This window comes from Anomaloglossus baeobatrachus, chromosome 2 (genome assembly GCF_048569485.1).
Source record: "Anomaloglossus baeobatrachus isolate aAnoBae1 chromosome 2, aAnoBae1.hap1, whole genome shotgun sequence".
Taxonomy (NCBI): Eukaryota; Metazoa; Chordata; class Amphibia; order Anura; family Aromobatidae; genus Anomaloglossus; species Anomaloglossus baeobatrachus.
This window is the reverse complement of record NC_134354.1, coordinates 2,738,991-2,764,126: the sequence shown is the minus strand read 5'-3', so window position 1 is coordinate 2,764,126 and position 25,136 is coordinate 2,738,991. Positions and strand designations below refer to the sequence as shown.

At 50.2% G+C, this 25,136-nt stretch overlaps 1 protein-coding gene across 2 annotated transcripts in view; it reads right to left on the bottom strand.

The window, feature by feature from the left end:
• The window catches only part of VANGL1 (VANGL planar cell polarity protein 1), a 246,678-nt gene that overhangs the window by 125,679 nt on the left and 95,863 nt on the right, over positions 1-25,136 (bottom strand). For both annotated transcript variants that reach the window (XM_075332746.1, XM_075332748.1), the window contains exon 2: positions 3,287-3,329. In XM_075332746.1, the coding sequence (XP_075188861.1) occupies positions 3,287-3,327 (41 nt within the window). In that variant the 5' untranslated portion in view covers positions 3,328-3,329. The remainder of the gene's footprint in view (positions 1-3,286; positions 3,330-25,136) is intronic.

Sequence of the window (25,136 nt, the reverse complement as noted above, 5' to 3'; positions counted from 1 at the left end):
AGTCATGGGTACGGGATTGAAAAAGACCAAGTAAGTGCTGCTAAGAACAGTTCTACTATTCATATGTGAGGCCGCATGGCACATTTTATATACAAATATTTTAGAGTAGGACTGCCCCAGAGAGATTTGCCGTGACGTGGCGGGGGGCTCAAGAAATTGCAATTTGTTTGCCAAAAATCTCAAGTTTTAATAATAAGTACAGTTTGGAATTTTTACTGCTGTAGTGCACATATAGTGCTGGCTTTCTTGTTTTTTCAATGTATTTCTATGTAGCCAATACGCTCCTTTTAGGAACACGCTCCTATCAGGAGAGCCACCGCCGATCGGAACCTTGTATTTCTATGTAGCCGACATGCTCCTATCAGGAAAGCCAAAGTCAGTCAGCTCAATGTATTCCTATGCAGCCAACACACTCCTATCAGGAGAGCCACCGCCAGTCACCTACATGTATTTCTATGTAGTTGACACGCTCCTATCAGGAAAGACAAAGTGAATCAGCTCAATGTATTTCTAGACAGCAGACACGCTCCTATCAGGAGAGACGCAGCCGGTCAGCTCCATATATTTCTATGTAGCCGACACGCTCCTATCAGGAAAGACCAAGTCAGTCAGCTCCATAAATTTCTATGTAGCCGACATGCTCCTATCAGGAGAGCCACCGCAGATCAGCTCAATGTATTTCTATGCAGCCAACATACTATCAGGAGAGCCGCAGCCGGTCAGCTTTATGTATTTTTATATAGCTGACACTTTCATATCAGGAGAGATTAGCACCGATTAGCTCCATGTATTATTATGTAACCGACACCTTCCTTCCAACAGAGCCACGGTCTGTCAGTTCAATGTATTTCTTTGCAGCTAACATGCTCCTATTAGGAAAGCTGCGGCCAGTCAGCTCCATGTATTTCTATGTAGCTGACAGGCTTCTATCAGGAGAGATGCAGCCGGTCAGCTCCATGTATTTCTATGTAGCCGACACACTCCTATCAGGAGAGGCACAGCTGGTCAGCTCCATGTATTTCTATGTAGCCGACACACTCCTATCAGGAGAGACACAGCTGGTCAGCTCCATGTATTTCTATGTAGCCGACATGTTCTCATCAGGAGAGCCACCACAGATCAGCTCAATGTATTTTTACGTTGCCGACACACTCCTATCAGGAGAGACGCAGCTGGTCAGCTCCATGTATTACTATGCAGCTGACACGCTCCTTTTAGGAGAGCCGCGGCCGGTCACCTCAATGTATTGCTATGTAGCCAACACGTTCCTATCAGGAGAGACGCAGCTCGTCAGCTCCATGTATTACTATGCAGCTGACACGCTCCTATCAGGAGAGACACAGCTGGTCAGTTTCCATGTATTACTAAGCAGCTGACACGCTCCTATCAGGAGAGACGCAGCTGGTCAGCTTCCATGTATTACTAAGCAGCTGACATGCTCCTATCAGGAGAGACACAGCTGGTCAGCTTCCATGTATTACTATGCAGCTGACACGCTCCTATCAGGAGAGACACAGCTGGTCAGCTTCCATGTATTACTAAGCAGCTGACACGCTCCTATCAGGAGAGACGCAGCTGGTCAGCTTCCATGTATTACTAAGCAGCTGACACGCTCCTATCAGGAGAGACACAGCTGGTCAGCTTCCATGTATTACTAAGCAGCTGGCACGCTCCTATCAGGAGAAACGCAGCTGGTCAGCTTCCATGTATTTCTATATAGCTGACAGGCTTTTATCAGGAGAGACACAGCTGGTCAGCTTCCATGTATTACTAAGCAGCTGGCACGCTCCTATCAGGAGAAACGCAGCTGGTCAGCTTCCATGTATTACTATGCAGCTGACACGCTCCTATCAGGAGAGACGCAGCTCGTCAGTTCCATGTATTACTATGCAGCTGACACGCTCCTATCAGGAGAGACGCAGCTGGTCAGTTTCCATGTATTACTAAGCAGCTGACACGCTCCTATCAGGAGAAACGCAGCTGGTCAGCTTCCATGTATTACTATGCAGCTGACACGCTCCTATCAGGAGAGCCGCGGCCAGTCACCTCAATGTATTGGTATGTAGCCAACACGTTCCTATCAGGAGAGCCGCGGCCAGTCACCTCAATGTATTGCTATGTAGCCAACACGTTCCTATCAGGAGAGACACAGCTGGTCAGCTTCCATGTATTACTATGCAGCTGACACGCTCCTATCAGGAGAGACACAGCTGGTCAGTTTCCATGTATTACTAAGCAGCTGACACGCTCCTATCAGGAGAGACACAGCTGGTCAGCTTCCATGTATTACTATGCAGCTGACACGCTCCTATCAGGAGAGACGCAGCTGGTCAGCTTCCATGTATTACTATGCAGCTGACACGCTCCTATCAGGAGAGACACAGCTGGTCAGCTTCCATGTATTACTAAGCAGCTGACATGCTCCTATCAGGAGAGACACAGCTGGTCAGCTTCCTTGTATTACTATGCAGCTGACACGCTCCTATCAGGAGAGACGCAGCTGGTCAGCTTCCATGTATTACTAAGCAGCTGACATGCTCCTATCAGGAGAGACGCAGCTGGTCAGCTTCCATGTATTACTAAGCAGCTGACACGCTCCTATCAGGAGAAACACAGCTGGTCAGCTTCCATGTATTACTAAGCAGCTGACACGCTCCTATCAGGAGAGACGCAGCTGGTCAGCTTCCATGTATTACTAAGCAGCTGACACGCTCCTATCAGGAGAGACACAGCTGGTCAGCTTCCATGTATTACTAAGCAGCTGACACGCTCCTATCAGGAGAAACGCAGCTGGTCAGCTTCCATGTATTACTATGCAGCTGACACGCTCCTATCAGGAGAGCCGCGGCCAGTCACCTCAATGTATTGGTATGTAGCCAACACGTTCCTATCAGGAGAGCCGCGGCCGGTCACCTCAATGTATTGGTATGTAGCCAACACGTTCCTATCAGGAGAGCCGCGGCCGGTCACCTCAATGTATTGGTATGTAGCCAACACGTTCCTATCAGGAGAGCCGTGGCCGGTCACCTCAATGTATTGGTATGTAGCCAACACGTTCCTATCAGGAGAGCCGTGGCCGGTCACCTCAATGTATTGGTATGTAGCCAACACGTTCCTATCAGGAGAGCCGCGATTCATCGGCTCAATGTATTTGTATATAGCCGACACGCTCCTATAAGGAGAGCGGCTCACGGTCATTTCCATGTATTTCTATGCAGCCGACACGTTCACGGCAATGCGATCTTCACACAATTAGGGGCAGGGGGCAGTCAGACGGGCGGCCCACCTCTCACATCCGTAATTCTTCTGCACATTTCCATCGTCCATCCCTGCAAAAAAAAGACTCTTTTCAGCTTCATAGCATAGAAAAGCTCTACATGATCTTCTGTCTACAAGAGAGGTTTTAATGTGGAGATGAGGGTGGACTCCCCGAAACCTCCGAGGACTCACCCCACAAAGAACAGCAGCGCAACACGGAGCAGGGCGAGCAACGAAAGCGGGGGTCAGCCACAGACTAATGCAGAAGAAGGTTCCAGAAGATACTATAACGAAACCTCAGCAGATCCACGGTCTCACCTGTATACTACATCTTCTACCTTATCCACACTGCATGGTCTCACCTGTATACCACACTGCACGGTCTCACCTGTACACCACACTGCGCGGTCTCACCTGTATACCACACTGCACCGTCTCAACTGTATACCACACTGCACGGTCTCACCTGTATACCACACTGCACCGTCTCAACTGTATACCACACTGCACCGTCTCACCTGTATACCACACTGCGCGGTCTCACCTGTATACCACACTGCACCGTCTCAACTGTATACCACACTGCACGGTCTCACCTGTATACCACACTGCACCGTCTCAACTGTATACCACACTGCACCGTCTCAACTGTATACCACACTGCACCGTCTCACCTGTATACCACACTGCACGGTCTCACCTGTATACTACATCTTCTACCTTATCCACACTGCACGGTCTCACCTGTATACCACACTGCACGGTCTCACCTGTATACCACACTGCACGGTCTCACCTGTACACCACACTGCGCGGTCTCACCTGTATACCACACTGCACCGTCTCAACTGTATACCACACTGCACGGTCTCACCTGTATACCACACTGCACCGTCTCAACTGTATACCACACTGCACCGTCTCAACTGTATACCACACTGCACCGTCTCAACTGTATACCACACTGCACTGTCTCACCTGTATACTACATCTTCTACCTTATCCACACTGCACGGTCTCACCTGTATACCACACTGCACGGTCTCACCTGTATACCACACTGCACCGTCTCAACTGTATACCACACTGCACGGTCTCACCTGTATACTACATCTTCTACCTTATCCACACTGCACGGTCTCACCTGTATACCACACTGCACGGTCTCACCTGTACACCACACTGCGCGGTCTCACCTGTATACCACACTGCACCATCTCACCTGTATACCACACTGCACGGTCTCACCTGTATACCACACTGCACCGTCTCAACTGTATACCACACTGTACCGTCTCAACTGTATACCACACTGCACCGTCTCACCTGTATACTACACTGCACGGTCTCACCTGTATACTACATCTTCTACCTTATCCACACTGCACGGTCTCACCTGTATACCACACTGCACGGTCTCACCTGTACACCACACTGCGCGGTCTCACCTGTATACCACACTGCACCATCTCACCTGTATACCACACTGCACGGTCTCACCTGTATACCACACTGCACCGTCTCAACTGTATACCACACTGCACCGTCTCAACTGTATACCACACTGCACCGTCTCACCTGTATACCACACTGCACGGTCTCACCTGTATACCACATCTTCTGTCTTATCCACACTGCACGGTCTCCCCTGTATACCACATCTTCTACCTTATCCACACTGCACGGTCTCACCTGTATACCACATCTTCTACCTTATCCACACTGCACGGTCTCACCTGTATACCACACTGCACGGTCTCACCTGTACACCACACTGCGCGGTCTCACCTGTATACCACACTGCACCATCTCACCTGTATACCACACTGCACGGTCTCACCTGTATACCACACTGCACCGTCTCACCTGTATACCACACTGCACGGTCTCACCTGTATACCACACTGCACAGTCTCACCTGTACACCACACTGCACCATCTCACCTATATACCACACTGCACCGTCTCACCTGTATACCACACTGCACGGTCTCACCTGTATACCACACTGCACGGTCTCACCTGTATACCACACTGCACCGTCTCACCTGTATACCACACTGCACCGTCTCACCTGTATACCACACTGCACGGTCTCACCTGTACACCACACTGCGCGGTCTCACCTGTATACCACACTGCACCGTCTCAACTGTATACCACACTGCACGGTCTCACCTGTATACCACACTGCACCGTCTCAACTGTATACCACACTGCACCGTCTCAACTGTATACCACACTGCACCGTCTCACCTGTATACCACACTGCACGGTCTCACCTGTATACTACATCTTCTACCTTATCCACACTGCACGGTCTCACCTGTATACCACACTGCACGGTCTCACCTGTATACCACACTGCACGGTCTCACCTGTACACCACACTACGCAGTCTCACCTGTATACCACACTGCACCGTCTCAACTGTATACCACACTGCACGGTTTCACCTGTATACCACACTGCACCGTCTCAACTGTATACCACACTGCACCGTCTCAACTGTATACCACACTGCACCGTCTCACTTGTATACCACACTGCACGGTCTCACCTGTATACTACATCTTCTACCTTATCCACACTGCACGGTCTCACCTGTATACCACACTGCACGGTCTCACCTGTATACCACACAGCACGGTCTCACCTGTATACTACATCTTCTACCTTATCCACACTGCACCGTCTCACCTGTATACCAAACTGCACCGTCTCACCTGTATACCACACAGCACGGTCTCACCTGTATACTACATCTTCTACCTTATCCACACTGCACGGTCTCACCTGTATACCACACTGCACGGTCTCACCTGTACACCACACTGCGCGGTCTCACCTGTATACCACACTGCACCGACTCAACTGTATACCACACTGTACCGTCTCACCTGTATACCACACTGCACGGTCTCACCTGTATACCACTCTGCAGAGTCTCACCTGTATACCACACTGCATCATCTCACCTCTATACCACACTGCACCGTCTCACCTGTATACCACACTGCACCATCTCACCTGTATACCACACTGCACGGTCTCACCTGTATACCACACTGCACGGTCTCACCTGTATACCACACTGCACGGTCTCACCTGTATACCACACTGCACGGTCTCACCTGTACACCACACTGCACCATCTCACCTATATACCACACTGCACCGTCTCACCTGTATACCACACTGCACGGTCTCACCTGTATACCACACTGCACGGTCTCACCTGTATACCACACTGCACCGTCTCACCTGTATACCACACTGCACCGTCTCACCTGTATACCACACTGCACCGTCTCACCTGTATACCACACTGCACCGTCTCACCTGTATACCACACTGCACAGTCTCACCTGTATACCACACTGCACCGTCTCACCTGTATACCACACTGCACGGTCTCACCTGTATACCACACTGCACAGTCTCACCTGTATACCACACTGCACCGTCTCACATGTATACCACACTGCACCGTCTCACCTGTATACCACACTGCACAGCTTCACCTGTATACCACACTGCACCGTCTCACCTGTATACCACACTGCACGGTCTCACCTGCATACCACACTGCACGGTCTCACCTGCATACCACACTGCACGGTCTCACCTGCATACCACACTGCACCGTCTCACCTGTATACCACACTGCACCGTCTCACCTGTATACCACACTGCACCGCTTCACCTGTATACCACACTGCACCGTCTCACCTGTATACTACACTGCACGGTCTCACATGTATACCACACTGCGTGGTCTCACCTGTATACCACACTGCACCGTCTCACATGTATACCACACTGCACCGTCTCACCTGTATACCACACTGCACCGTCTCACATGTATACCACACTGCACCGTCTCACCTGTATACCACACTGCACAGCTTCACCTGTATACCACACTGCACGGTCTCACCTGTATACCACACTGCACCGTCTCACCTGTATACCACACTGCACCGTCTCACCTGTATACCACACTGCACCGTCTCACCTGTATACCACACTGCACCGCTTCACCTGTATACCACACTTCACCGTCTCACCTGTATACCACACTGCACGGTCTCACCTGTACACCACACTGCACGGTCTCACCTGTACACCACACTGCACGGTCTCACCTGCATACCACACTGCACCGTCTCACCTGTATACCACATTGCACGGTCACACCTGTATACCACATCTTCTGTCTTAACCACACTGCACGGTCTCACCTGTATACTACATCTCCTGCTTTATCCACACTGCACGGTCTCACCTGTATACCACACTGCACCGTCTCACATGTATACCACACTGCACCGTCTTACCTGTATACCACAATGCACGGTCTCACCTGTATACCACAATGCACGGTCTCACCTGTATACCACACTGCACCGTCTCACCTGTATACCACACTGCACCGTCTCACCTGTATACCACACTGCATCGTCTCACCTGTATACCACACTGCACCGTCTCACCTGTATACCACACTGCACGGTCTCACCTGTATACCACACTGCACGGTCTCACCTGTATACCACACTGCACGGTCTCACCTGTATACCACACTGCACGTCTCACCTGTATACCACACTGCACCGTCTCACCTGTATACCAAACTGCACGGTCTCACCTGTATACCACACTGCACGGTCTCACCTGCATACCACACTGCACGATCTCACCTGTATACCACACTGCACGGTCTCACTTGTATACCACACTGCACAGTCTCACCTGTATACCACACTGCACCGTCTCACCTGTATACCACACTGCACGGTCTCACCTGCATACCACACTGCACCGTCTCACCTGTATACCACATTGCACGGTCACACCTGTATACCACATCTTCTGTCTTAACCACACTGCACGGTCTCACCTGTATACTACATCTCCTGCTTTATCCACACTGCACGGTCTCACCTGTATACCACACTGCACCGTCTCACATGTATACCACACTGCACCGTCTTACCTGTATACCACAATGCACGGTCTCACCTGTATACCACAATGCACGGTCTCACCTGTATACCACACTGCACCGTCTCACCTGTATACCACACTGCACCGTCTCACCTGTATACCACACTGCACCGTCTCACCTGTATACCACACTGCACCGTCTCACCTGTATACCACACTGCACCGTCTCACCTGTATACCACACTGCACCGTCTCACCTGTATACCACACTGCACCGTCTCACCTGTATACCACACTGCACGGTCTCACCTGTATACCACACTGCACGGTCTCACCTGTATACCACACTGCACGGTCTCACCTGTATACCACACTGCACGGTCTCACCTGTATACCACACTGCACGGTCTCACCTGTATACCACACTGCATGTCTCACCTGTATACCACACTGCACCGTCTCACCTGTATACCAAACTGCACGGTTTCACCTGTATACCACACTGCACGGTCTCACCTGTATACCACACTGCACGGTCTCACCTGTATACCACACTGCACTGTCTCACCTGTATACCACACTGCACGGTCTCACTTGTATACCACACTGCATGGTCTCACCTGTATACCACACTGCACCGTCTCACGTGTATACCAAACTGCACGGTCTCACCTGTATACCAAACTGCACGGTCTCACCTGTATACCACACTGCACGGTCTCACCTGTATACCACACTGCACTGTCTCACCTGTATACCACACTGCACGGTCTCACTTGTATACCACACTGCATGGTCTCACCTGTATACCACACTGCACGGTCTCACCTGTATACCAAACTGCACGGTCTCACCTGTATACCAAACTGCACGGTCTCACCTGTATACCACACTGCACGGTCTCGATTATACTGGGCATATATATATTTCTTATCATGTGATCTCTCTGGTTACTTCTGTTTTTAATCAGTTTATATATATATATTGGTGTTTTTACCTTTATTTTCTGTTGTTGTGCTGACTTTTTGGTGCAGTGTCTCAGTTTCTATTCTTTCTCTTTTTTTTTCTCTTCTCTGTGCTCTCTGCATTAAATGGGCTGGGTGGTAACACATCCAATCAATTCAACCTGTTCTTGTTGTGCACAGACTTTAAATACTGTTAGGCCCCCTTCACACGTCCGTGATACACGTGCGTGTTTGGTCCGTTTCCGTATATACCGGAGACACGGCCAAACGTGCACCAATGTTAATCTATGATTGTGGTCACACGTGCGTTATTTCATTATGTCCGTGTGTGCGTGTCCGTGATCCGTATGTGTTTGCGTTTGGCACGGATGCATGTCCGTTATCTGCACGGAGCACGCACACGTGGACACAATGAAAGTCTATGGGTATGTGCACACACGTTAGTAAACACGTATGCATATACCTATAGTCCGTGTCCGTTTGGTGTTTTTATTTCTAGTGATGTCGGCTATTCTTTCTATTTCAGTGTATGTCGGTCAATCTCCCTGAGTCCGTCGGTCGGTCTCTCTGTCTCTCTGTCGGTCTCTCTGTCTGTCTGTCCCTCTCTCACAGTCTGTCGGTCAGTTTCCCCCCCTCTCTCATACTTACCGTTCCCCGATCTCCGGCGCAGCGCTGCACGGCATTCACACTGCTGCGGCGGCTTTTACTATTTTGAAAAAGCCGGCCGCTCATTAAACAATCTCCTATTCCCTGCTTTCCCCGCCCACCGGCGCCTATGATTGGTTGCAGTGAGACACGCCCCCACACTGAGTGACAGGTGCCTCACTGCACCCAATCACAGCAGCCGGTGGGCGTGTCTATACTGTGCAGTAAAATAAATAAATAAATAATTAAAAAAAAACGGCGTGCGGTTCCCCCAATTTTAATGCCAGCCAGATAAAGCCATACGGCTGAAGGCTGGTATTCTCAGGATGGGGAGCTCCACGTTATGGGGAGCCCCCCAGCCTAACAATATCAGCCAGCAGCCGCCCAGAATTGCCGCATACATTAGATGCGACAGTTCTGGGACTGTACCCGGCTCTTCCCGATTTGCCCTGGTGCGTTGGCAAATCGGGGTAATAAGGAGTTAATGGCAGCCCATAGCTGACACTAAATCCTAGATTAATCATGTCAGGGGTCTATGAGATACCTTCCATGATTAATCTGTAAATTACAGTAAATAAACACACACCAGAAAAATCCTTTATTAGAAATAAAAAACACACACATATTCCCTGGTTCACCACTTTAATAAGCCCGAAAAAGCCCTCCATGTCCGGCGTACTCCAGGATGCTCCAGCGTCGCTTCCAGCTCTGCTGCATGGAGGTGACCGCAGCTGCAGCAGACACAGCCGCTCCGGTCACCTCCACGCAGCTAATGAAGACAGCCGCGCGATCAGCTGAGCTGTCACTGAGGTTACCCGCTGTTACTGGATCCAGTGACAGCGGGTAACCTCAGTGACAGCTCAGCTGATCGCGCTATTCCCTTCATTACCTGCGTGGAGGTGACAGGAGCGGCGGTGTCTTCTGCAGCTCCGGTCACCTCCATGCAGCAGAGCTGGAAGCGACGCTGGACCATCCTGGATTACGCCGGACATGGAGGGCTTTTTGGGCTGATTAAAGTGGTGAACCAGGGTATATGTGTGTGTTTTTATTTCTAATAAAGGATTTTTTCGGGTGTGTGTTTATTTACTGTAGTTTACAGATTAATCATGGAAGGTATCTCATAGACGCCTGACATGATTAATCTAGGATTTAGTGCCAGCTATGGGCTGCCATTAACTCCTTATTACCCCGATTTGCCAACGCACCAGGGCAAATCGGGAAGAGCCGGGTACAGCCCCAGAACTGTCGCATATAATGTATGCGGCAATTCTGGGCGGCTGCTGACTGATATTGTTAGGCTGGGGGGGCTCCCCATAACGTGGAGCTCCCCATCCTGAGAATACCAGCCTTCAGCCGTATGGCTTTATCTGGCTGGCATTAAAATTGGGGGGGACCGCACGCCGTTTTTTTTTATTTATTTATTTATTTATTTTACTGCACAGTATAGACACGCCCACCGGCTGCTGTGATTGGGTGCAGTGAGGAACCTGTCACTCAGTGTGGGTGCGTGTCTCACTGCAACCAATCATAGGCGCCGGTGGGCGGGGAAAGCAGGGAATAGGAGATTGTTTAATGAGCGGCCGGCTTTTTCAAAATAGTAAAAGCCGCCGGAGCAGTGTGAAAGCCGTGCAGCGCCGGGGATCGGGGATCGAGGAACGGTGAGTATGAGAGAGGGGGGGAAACTTCAGTCATTCGGGGGATTAGCGGTCACCGGTGAATCCTTCACAGGTGACCGCTAATCAGTACACGGCACAGACAGAGCCGCGGTATGAGGATAAAGTCGGGTGAAGTTCACCCGAGTTCATTCTCATCGCACAACTCTGTCTGCTGTCAGCCGACATTTATAAACGACATTGTGCATCACACACACGGACATTCCACACGGACATTCCACACGGACATTCCACACGGACATTCCACACGGACATTCCACACGGACATTCCACGTACACATACACATTAATTCCACACGGACATTCCATACGGACATTCCACACGGACATTCCACACGGACATTCCACACGGACATTCCACACGGACATTCCACACGGACATTCCACGTACACATACACATTAATTCCACACGGACATTCCATACGGACATTCCACACGGACATTCCACACGGACATTCCACGTACACATACACATTAATTCCACACGGACATTCCATACGGACATTCCACACGGACATTCCACACGGACATTCCACACGGACATTCCACGTACACATACACATTAATTCCACACGGACATTCCACACGGACATTCCACACGGACATTCCACACGGACATTCCACACGGACATTCCACGTACACATACACATTAATTCCACACGGACATTCCACACGGACATTCCACGTACACATACACATTAATTCCACACGCACACACGGACGTTCTACACACAAACATGGCTAGCATACGCAATTCACACAGGTGCCACACGGACCATAAAAACTGACACAAAAACGGGACACGGACCCGAAAAATGGCCCGTAACACACGTGCGTGTTTTTCACGGACGTGTGAAGGGGGCCTTAGAGATTTCCTCTGCGCATTCCATGATTAAGACCTATTCAGGTTGAAACGCGTAGGACACAGCGCCTCTGTCTCGCCTCTCTATTTTTTGTCTTGCTTGGATGGAATATTAATACTTTTATGATCAATAAAGAAACTGTTTTTTAAGAAAATTCTACTTTCTCCTGAAGTTGCTGGAATTTCTCCTTTTCTTCATGTGTTTCCACCCAGGTCAGGGTGTTTCCGTGCACCGGAGGTAAGATTTGGGAGTGAAGAGGGGAGAGCTGAAGTTTCTTCCTTTTTGATATTACATTTTCTATCTTATCCACACTGCACGGTCTCACCTGTATACCACATCTCCTGCCTTATCCACACTGCACGGTCTCACCTGTATACCACATCTCCTGCCTTATCCACACTGCACGGTCTCACCTGTATACCACATCTCCTGCCTTATCCACACTGCACGGTCTCACCTGTATACCACATCTCCTGCCTTATCCACACTGCACGGTCTCACCTGTATACCACATCTCCTGCCTTATCCACACTGCACGGTCTCACCTGTATACCACATCTCCTGCCTTATCCACACTGCACGGTCTCACCTGTATACCACATCTCCTGCCTTATCCACACTGCACGGTCTCACCTGTATACCACATCTCCTGCCTTATCCACACTGCACGGTCTCACCTGTATACCACATCTCCTGCCTTATCCACACTGCACGGTCTCACCTGTATACCACATCTCCTGCCTTATCCACACTGCACGGTCTCACCTGTATACCACATCTCCTGCCTTATCCACACTGCACGGTCTCACCTGTATAAAACATCTCCTGCCTTATCCACACTGCACGGTCTCACCTGTATAAAACATCTCCTGCCTTATCCACACTGCACGGTCTCACCTGTATACCACATCTCCTGCCTTATCCACACTGCACGGTCTCACCTGTATACCACATCTCCTGCCTTATCCACACTGCACGGTCTCACCTGTATACCACATCTCCTGCCTTATCCACACTGCACGGTCTCACCTGTATACCACATCTCCTGCCTTATCCACACTGCACGGTCTCACCTGTATACCACATCTCCTGCCTTATCCACACTGCACGGTCTCACCTGTATAAAACATCTCCTGCCTTATCCACACTGCACGGTCTCACCTGTATAAAACATCTCCTGCCTTATCCACACTGCACGGTCTCACCTGTATACCACATCTCCTGCCTTATCCACACTGCACGGTCTCACCTGTATACCACATCTCCTGCCTTATCCACACTGCACGGTCTCACCTGTATACCACATCTCCTGCCTTATCCACACTGCACGGTCTCACCTGTATACCACATCTCCTGCCTTATCCACACTGCACGGTCTCACCTGTATACCACATCTCCTGCCTTATCCACACTGCACGGTCTCACCTGTATACCACATCTCCTGCCTTATCCACACTGCACGGTCTCACCTGTATACCACATCTCCTGCCTTATCCACACTGCACGGTCTCACCTGTATAAAACATCTCCTGCCTTATCCACACTGCACGGTCTCACCTGTATAAAACATCTCCTGCCTTATCCACACTGCACGGTCTCACCTGTATACCACATCTCCTGCCTTATCCACACTGCACGGTCTCACCTGTATACCACATCTCCTGCCTTATCCACACTGCACGGTCTCACCTGTATACCACATCTCCTGCCTTATCCACACTGCACGGTCTCACCTGTATACCACATCTTCTGCCTTATCCACACTGCATGGTCTCACCTGTATACCACATCTTCTATCTTATCCACACTGCACGGTCTCACCTGTATACCACATCTTCTGTCTTATCCACACTGCACGGTCTCACCTGTATACCACATCTCCTGCCTTATCCACACTGCACGGTCTCACCTGTATACCACATCTTCTGTCTTATCCACACTGCACGGTCTCACCTGTATACCACATCTTCTGTCTTATCCACACTGCACGGTCTCACCTGTATACCACATCTCCTGCCTTATCCACACTGCACGGTCCCACCTGTATACCACATCTCCTGCCTTATCCACACTGCACGGTCTCACCTGTATACCGCATCTTCTGTCTTATCCACACTGCACGGTCTCACCTGTATACCACATCTCCTGCCTTATCCACACTGCACGGTCTCACCTGTATACCACATCTTCTTTCTTATCCACACTGCACGGTCTCACCTGTATACCACATCTCCTGCCTTATCCACACTGCACGGTCTCACCTGTATACCACATCTCCTGCCTTATCCACTCTGCACGGTCTCACCTGTATAACACATCTCCTGCCTTATCCACACTGCACGGTCTCACCTGTATACCACATCTCCTGCCTTATCCACACTGCACGGTCTCACCTGTATACCACATCTTCTGTCTTATCCACACTGCACGGTCTCACCTGTATACCACATCTCCTGCCTTATCCACACTGCACGGTCTCACCTGTATAACACATCTCCTGCCTTATCCACACTGCACGGTCTCACCTGTATACCACATCTCCTGCCTTATCCACACTGCACGGTCTCACCTGTATACCACATCTTCTGTCTTATCCACACTGCACGGTCTCACCTGTATACCACATCTCCTGCCTTATCCACACTGCACGGTCTCACCTGTATACCACATATCCTGCCTTATCCACACTGCACGGTCTCACCTGTATACCACAACTTCTACCTTATCCACACTGCACGGTCTCACCTGTATACCACATCTCCTGACTTATCCACACTGCACGGTCTCACCTGTATACCACATCTTCTATCTTATCCACACTGCACGGTCTCACCTGTATACCACATCTCCTGCCTTATCCACACTGCACAGTCTCACCTGTATACTACATCTTCTGCCTTATCCACACTGCACTGTCTCACCTGTATACCACATCTCCTGCCTTATCCACACTGCATGGTCTCACCTGTATACCACATCTCCTGCCTTATCCACACTGCACGGTCTCACCTGTATACCACATCTTCTATCTTATCCACACTGCACGGTCTCACCTGTATACCACATCTCCTGCCTTATCCACACTGCACGGTCTCACCTGTATACCACATCTTCTTCCTTATCCACACTGCACGGTCTCACCTGTATACCACATCTCCTGCCTTATCCACACTGCACGGTCTCACCTGTATACCACATCTCCTGCCTTATCCACACTGCACGGTCTCACCTGTATACTACATCTTCTGCCTTATCCACACTGCACGGTCTCACCTATATACCACATCTCCTGCCTTATCCACACTGCATGGTCTCACCTGTATACCACATCTCCTGCCTTATCCACACTGCACGGTCTCACCTGTATACCACATCTTCTATCTTATCCACACTGCACGGTCTCACCTGTATACCACATCTCCTGCCTTATCCACACTGCACGGTCTCACCTGTATACCACATCTCCTGACTTATCCACACTGCACGGTCTCACCTGTATACCACATCTCCTGCCTTATCCACACTGCACGGTCTCACCTGTATACCACATCTTCTGCCTTATCCACACTGCACGGTCTCACCTGTATACCACATCTCCTGCCTTATCCACACTGCACGGTCTCACCTGTATACCACATCTCCTGCCTTATCCACACTGCACGGTCTCACCTGTATACCACATCTCATGCCTTATCCACACTGCACGGTCTCACCTGTATACCACATCTCATGCCTTATCCACACTGCACGGTCTCACCTGTATACCACATCTTCTGCCTTATCCACACTGCACGGTCTCACCTGTATACCACATCTTCTGCCTTATCCACACTGCACGGTCTCACCTGTATACCACATCTTCTACCTTATCCACACTGCACGGTCTCACCTGTATACCACATCTCCTGCCTTATCCACACTGCATGGTCTCACCTGTATACCACATCTCATGCCTTATCCACACTGCACGGTCTCACCTGTATACCACATCTCATGCCTTATCCACACTGCACGGTCTCACCTGTATACCACATCTCATGCCTAATCCACACTGCACGGTCTCACCTGTATACCACATCTCCTGCCTTATCCACACTGCATGGTCTCACCTGTATACCACATCTCCTGCCTTATCCACACTGCACGGTCTCACCTGTATACATCTTCTATCTTATCCACACTGCACGGTCTCACCTGTATACCACATCTCCTGCCTTATCCACACTGCACGGTCTCACCTGTATACCACATATCCTGCCTTATCCACACTGCACGGTCTCACCTGTATACCACATCTCCTGCCTTATCCACACTGCACGGTCTCACCTGTATACCACATCTTCTACCTTATCCACACTGCACGGTCTCACCTGTATACCACATCTCCTGCCTTATCCACACTGCACGGTCTCACCTGTATACCACATATCCTGCCTTATCCACACTGCACGGTCTCACCTGTATACCACATCTCCTGCCTTATCCACACTGCACGGTCTCACCTGTATACCACATCTTCAGTCTTATCCACACTGCACAGTCTCACCTGTATACCACATCTTCTGCCTTATCCACACTGCACGGTCTCACCTGTATACCACATCTCCTGCCTTATCCACACTGCACGGTCTCACCTGTATACCACATATTCTACCTTATCCACACTGCACGGTCTCACCTGTATACCACATCTCCTGCCTTATCCACACTGCACGGTCTCACCTGTATACCACATCTCCTGCCTTATCCACACTGCACGGTCTCACCTGTATACCACATCTCCTGCCTTATCCACACTGCACGGTCTCACCTGTATAACACATCTCCTGCCTTATCCACACTGCACGGTCTCACCTGTATAACACATCTTCTGCCTTATCCACACTGCACGGTCTCACCTGTATACCACATCTCCTGCCTTATCCACACTGCACGGTCTCACCTGTATACCACATCTTCTGCCTTATCCACACTGCACGGTCTCACCTGTATACCACATCTTCTGCCTTATCCACACTGCACGGTCTCACCTGTATACCACATCTCCTGCCTTATCCACACTGCACGGTCTCACCTGTATACCACAACTTCTACCTTATCCACTCTGCACGGTCTCACCTGTATACCACATCTCCTGCCTTATCCACACTGCACGGTCTCACCTGTATACCACATCTTCTACCTTATCCACACTGCACGGTCTCACCTGTATACCACATCTCCTGCCTTATCCACACTGCACGGTCTCACCTGTATACCACATCTTCTGTCTTATCCACACTGCACGGTCTCACCTGTATACCACATCTCCTGCCTTATCCACACTGCACGGTCTCACCTGTATACCACATCTCCTGCATTATCCACACTGCACGGTCTCACCTGTATACCACATCTCCTGCCTTATCCACACTGCAAGGTCTCACCTGTATACCACATATCCTGCCTTATCCACACTGCACGGTCTCACCTGTATACCACATCTCCTGCCTTATCCACACTGCACGGTCTCACCTGTATACCACATATCCTGCCTTATCCACACTGCACGGTCTCACCTGTATACCACAACTTCTACCTTATCCACACTGCACGGTCTCACCTGTATACCACATCTCCTGCCTTATCCACACTGCACGGTCTCACCTGTATACCACATCTTCTACCTTATCCACACTGCACGGTCTCACCTGTATACCACATCTCCTGCCTTATCCACACTGCACGGTCTCACCTGTATACCACATCTTCTTCCTTATCCACACTGCACGGTCTCACCTGTATACCACATCTCATGCCTTATCCACACTGCACGGTCTCACCTGTATACCACATCTCCTGCTTTATCCACACTGCACGGTCTCACCTGTATACCACATCTTCTGTCTTATCCACACTGCACGGTCTCACCTGTATACCACATCTTCTGTCTTATCCACACTGCACGGTCTCACCTGTATACCACATCTCCTGCCTTATCCACACTGCACGGTCCCACCTGTATACCACATCTCCTGCCTTATCCACACTGCACGGTCTCACCTGTATACCGCATCTTCTGTCTTATCCACACTGCACGGTCTCACCTGTATACCACATCTCCTGACTTATCCACACTGCACGGTCTCACCTGTATACCACATCTTCTGTCTTATCCACACTGCACGGTCTCACCTGTATACCACATCTCCTGCCTTATCCACACTGCACGGTCCCACCTGTATACCACATCTCCTGCCTTATCCACTCTGCACGGTCTCACCTGTATAACACATCTCCTGCCTTATCCACACTGCACGGTCTCACCTGTATAACACATCTCCTGCCTTATCCACACTGCACGGTCTCACCTGTATACCACATCTCCTGCCTTATCCACACTGCACGGTCTCACCTGTATACCACATCTTCTGTCTTATCCACACTGCACGGTCTCACCTGTATACCACATCTCCTGCCTTATCCACACTGCACGGTCTCACCTGTATACCACATCTTCTGTCTTATCCACACTGCACGGTCTCACCTGTATACCACATCTCCTGCCTTATCCACACTGCACGGTCTCACCTGTATACCACATATCCTGCCTTATCCACACTGCACGGTCTCACCTGTATACCACAACTTCTACCTTATCCACACTGCACGGTCTCACCTGTATACCACATCTCCTGCCTTATCCACACTGCACGGTCTCACCTGTATACCACATCTTCTATCTTATCCACACTGCACGGTCTCACCTGTATACCACATCTCCTGCCTTATCCACACTGCACAGTCTCACCTGTATACTACATCTCCTGCCTTATCCACACTGCACGGTCTCACCTGTATACCACATCTCCTGCCTTATCCACACTGCACGGTCTCACCTGTATACCACATCTACTGCCTTATCCACACTGCACGGTCTCACCTGTATACCACATCTTCTTCCTTATCCACACTGCACGGTCTCACCTGTATACCACATCTCATGCCTTATCCACACTGCACGGTCTCACCTGAATACCACATCTCCTGCCTTATCCACACTGCACGGTCTCACCTGTATACCACATCTCCTGCCTTATCCACACTGCACGGTCTCACCTGTATACTACATCTTCTGCCTTATCCACACTGCACGGTCTCACCTGTATACCACATCTCCTGCCTTATCCACACTGCATGGTCTCACCTGTATACCACATCTCCTGCCTTATCCACACTGCACGGTCTCACCTGTATACATCTTCTATCTTATCCACACTGCACGGTCTCACCTGTATACCACATCTCCTGCCTTATCCACACTGCACGGTCTCACCTGTATACCACATATCCTGCCTTATCCACACTGCACGGTCTCACCTGTATACCACATCTCCTGCCTTATCCACACTGCACGGTCTCACCTGTATACCACATCTTCTACCTTATCCACACTGCACGGTCTCACCTGTATACCACATCTCCTGCCTTATCCACACTGCACGGTCTCACCTGTATACCACATATCCTGCCTTATCCACACTGCACGGTCTCACCTGTATACCACATCTCCTGCCTTATCCACACTGCACGGTCTCACCTGTATACCACATCTTCAGTCTTATCCACACTGCACAGTCTCACCTGTATACCACATCTTCTGCCTTATCCACACTGCACGGTCTCACCTGTATACCACATCTCCTGCCTTATCCACACTGCACGGTCTCACCTGTATACCACATATTCTACCTTATCCACACTGCACGGTCTCACCTGTATACCACATCTCCTGCCTTATCCACACTGCACGGTCTCACCTGTATACCACATCTCCTGCCTTATCCACACTGCACGGTCTCACCTGTATACCACATCTCCTGCCTTATCCACACTGCACGGTCTCACCTGTATAACACATCTCCTGCCTTATCCACACTGCACGGTCTCACCTGTATAACACATCTTCTGCCTTATCCACACTGCACGGTCTCACCTGTATACCACATCTCCTGCCTTATCCACACTGCACGGTCTCACCTGTATACCACATCTTCTGCCTTATCCACACTGCACGGTCTCACCTGTATACCACATCTTCTGCCTTATCCACACTGCACGGTCTCACCTGTATACCACATCTCCTGCCTTATCCACACTGCACGGTCTCACCTGTATACCACAACTTCTACCTTATCCACTCTGCACGGTCTCACCTGTATACCACATCTCCTGCCTTATCCACACTGCACGGTCTCACCTGTATACCACATCTTCTACCTTATCCACACTGCACGGTCTCACCTGTATACCACATCTCCTGCCTTATCCACACTGCACGGTCTCACCTGTATACCACATCTTCTGTCTTATCCACACTGCACGGTCTCACCTGTATACCACATCTCCTGCCTTATCCACACTGCACGGTCTCACCTGTATACCACATCTCCTGCATTATCCACACTGCACGGTCTCACCTGTATACCACATCTCCTGCCTTATCCACACTGCAAGGTCTCACCTGTATACCACATATCCTGCCTTATCCACACTGCACGGTCTCACCTGTATACCACATCTCCTGCCTTATCCACACTGCACGGTCTCACCTGTATACCACATATCCTGCCTTATCCACACTGCACGGTCTCACCTGTATACCACAACTTCTACCTTATCCACACTGCACGGTCTCACCTGTATACCACATCTCCTGCCTTATCCACACTGCACGGTCTCACCTGTATACCACATCTTCTACCTTATCCACACTGCACGGTCTCACCTGTATACCACATCTCCTGCCTTATCCACACTGCACGGTCTCACCTGTATACCACATCTTCTTCCTTATCCACACTGCACGGTCTCACCTGTATACCACATCTCATGCCTTATCCACACTGCACGGTCTCACCTGTATACCACATCTCCTGCTTTATCCACACTGCACGGTCTCACCTGTATACCACATCTTCTGTCTTATCCACACTGCACGGTCTCACCTGTATACCACATCTTCTGTCTTATCCACACTGCACGGTCTCACCTGTATACCACATCTCCTGCCTTATCCACACTGCACGGTCCCACCTGTATACCACATCTCCTGCCTTATCCACACTGCACGGTCTCACCTGTATACCGCATCTTCTGTCTTATCCACACTGCACGGTCTCACCTGTATACCACATCTCCTGACTTATCCACACTGCACGGTCTCACCTGTATACCACATCTTCTGTCTTATCCACACTGCACGGTCTCACCTGTATACCACATCTCCTGCCTTATCCACACTGCACGGTCCCACCTGTATACCACATCTCCTGCCTTATCCACTCTGCACGGTCTCACCTGTATAACACATCTCCTGCCTTATCCACACTGCACGGTCTCACCTGTATAACACATCTCCTGCCTTATCCACACTGCACGGTCTCACCTGTATACCACATCTCCTGCCTTATCCACACTGCACGGTCTCACCTGTATACCACATCTTCTGTCTTATCCACACTGCACGGTCTCACCTGTATACCACATCTCCTGCCTTATCCACACTGCACGGTCTCACCTGTATACCACATCTTCTGTCTTATCCACACTGCACGGTCTCACCTGTATACCACATCTCCTGCCTTATCCACACTGCACGGTCTCACCTGTATACCACATATCCTGCCTTATCCACACTGCACGGTCTCACCTGTATACCACAACTTCTACCTTATCCACACTGCACGGTCTCACCTGTATACCACATCTCCTGCCTTATCCACACTGCACGGTCTCACCTGTATACCACATCTTCTATCTTATCCACACTGCACGGTCTCACCTGTATACCACATCTCCTGCCTTATCCACACTGCACAGTCTCACCTGTATACTACATCTCCTGCCTTATCCACACTGCACGGTCTCACCTGTATACCACATCTCCTGCCTTATCCACACTGCACGGTCTCACCTGTATACCACATCTACTGCCTTATCCACACTGCACGGTCTCACCTGTATACCACATCTTCTTCCTTATCCACACTGCACGGTCTCACCTGTATACCACATCTCATGCCTTATCCACACTGCACGGTCTCACCTGAATACCACATCTCCTGCCTTATCCACACTGCACGGTCTCACCTGTATACCACATCTCCTGCCTTATCCACACTGCACGGTCTCACCTGTATACTACATCTTCTGCCTTATCCACACTGCACGGTCTCACCTGTATACCACATCTCCTGCCTTATCCACACTGCATGGTCTCACCTGTATACCACATCTCCTGCCTTATCCACACTGCACGGTCTCACCTGTATACCACATCTTCTATCTTATCCACACTGCACGGTCTCACCTGTATACCACATCTCCTGCCTTATCCACACTGCACGGTCTCACCTGTATACCACATCTTCTATCTTATCCACACTGCACGGTCTCACCTGTATACCACATCTCCTGCCTTATCCACACTGCACGGTCTCACCTGTATACCACATCTCCTGCCTTATCCACACTGCACGGTCTCACCTGTATACCACATCTCCTGCCTTATCCACACTGCACGGTCTCACCTGTATACCACATCTCCTGCCTTATCCACACTGCACGGTCTCACCTGTATACCACATCTCATGCCTTATCCACACTGCACGGTCTCACCTGTATACCACATCTCCTGCCTTATCCACACTGCACGGTCTCACCTGTATACCACATCTCATGCCTTATCCACACTGCACGGTCTCACCTGTATACCACATCTCATGCCTTATCCACACTGCACGGTCTCACCTGTATACCACATCTTCTGCCTTATCCACACTGCACGGTCTCACCTGTATACCACATCTTCTGCCTTATCCACACTGCACGGTCTCACCTGTATACCACATCTTCTACCTTATCCACACTGCACGGTCTCACCTGTATACCACATCTCCTGCCTTATCCACACTGCATGGTCTCACCTGTATACCACATCTCATGCCTTATCCACACTGCACGGTCTCACCTGTATACCACATCTCATGCCTTATCCACACTGCACGGTCTCACCTGTATACCACATCTCATGCCTAATCCACACTGCACGGTCTCACCTGTATACCACATCTCCTGCCTTATCCACACTGCACGGTGTCACCTGTATACCACATCTCCTGCCTTATCCACACTGCATGGTCTCACCTGTATACCACATCTCCTGCCTTATCCACACTGCACGGTCTCACCTGTATGCCACATCTTCTATCTTATCCACACTGCACGGTCTCACCTGTATACCACATCTCCTGCCTTATCCACGCTGCACGGTCTCACCTGTATACCACATATCCTGCCTTATCCACACTGCACGGTCTCACCTGTATACCACATCTCCTGCCTTATCCACACTGCACGGTCTCACCTGTATACCACATCTTCTGCCTTATCCACACTGCACAGTCTCACCTGTATACCACATCTCCTGCCTTATCCACACTGCACGGTCTCACCTGTATACCACATCTCCTGCCTTATCCACACTGCACGGTCTCACCTGTATACCACATATTCTACCTTATCCACACTGCACGGTCTCACCTGTATACCACATCTCCTGCCTTATCCACACTGCATGGTCTCACCTGTATACCACATCTCCTGCCTTATCCACACTGCACGGTCTCACCTGTATAACACATCTCCTGCCTTATCCACACTGCACGGTCTCACCTGTATAACACATCTCCTGCCTTATCCACACTGCACGGTCTCACCTGTATACCACATCTCCTGCCTTATCCACACTGCAAGGTCTCACCTGTATACCACATCTCCTGCCTTATCCACACTGCACGGCCTCACCTGTATACCACATATTCTACCTTATCCACACTGCACGGTCTCACCTGTATACCACATCTCCTGCCTTATCCACACTGCACGGTCTCACCTGTATACCACATCTCCTGCCTTATCCACACTGCACGGTCTCACCTGTATAACACATCTCCTGCCTTATCCACACTGCACGGTCTCACCTGTATAACACATCTTCTGCCTTATCCACACTGCACGGTCTCACCTGTATACCACATCTCCTGCCTTATCCACACTGCAAGGTCTCACCTGTATACCACATATCCTGCCTTATCCACACTGCACGGTCTCACCTGTATACCACATCTCCTGCCTTATCCACACTGCACGGTCTCACCTGTATACCACAACTTCTACCTTATCCACTCTGCACGGTCTCACCTGTATACCACATCTCCTGCCTTATCCACACTGCACGGTCTCACCTGTATACCACATCTTCTACCTTATCCACACTGCACGGTCTCACCTGTATACCACATCTCCTGCCTTATCCACACTGCACGGTCTCACCTGTATACCACATCTTCTGTCTTATCCACACTGCACGGTCTCACCTGTATACCACATCTCCTGCCTTATCCACACTGCACGGTCTCACCTGTATACCACATCTCCTGCCTTATCCACACTGCACGGTCTCACCTGTATAACACATCTCCTGCCTTATCCACACTGCACGGTCTCACCTGTATAACACATCTCCTGCCTTATCCACACTGCACGGTCTCACCTGTATACCACATCTCCTGCCTTATCCACACTGCAAGGTCTCACCTGTATACCACATATCCTGCCTTATCCACACTGCACGGTCTCACCTGTATACCACATCTCCTGCCTTATCCACACTGCACGGTCTCACCTGTATACCACATATCCTGCCTTATCCACACTGCACGGTCTCACCTGTATACC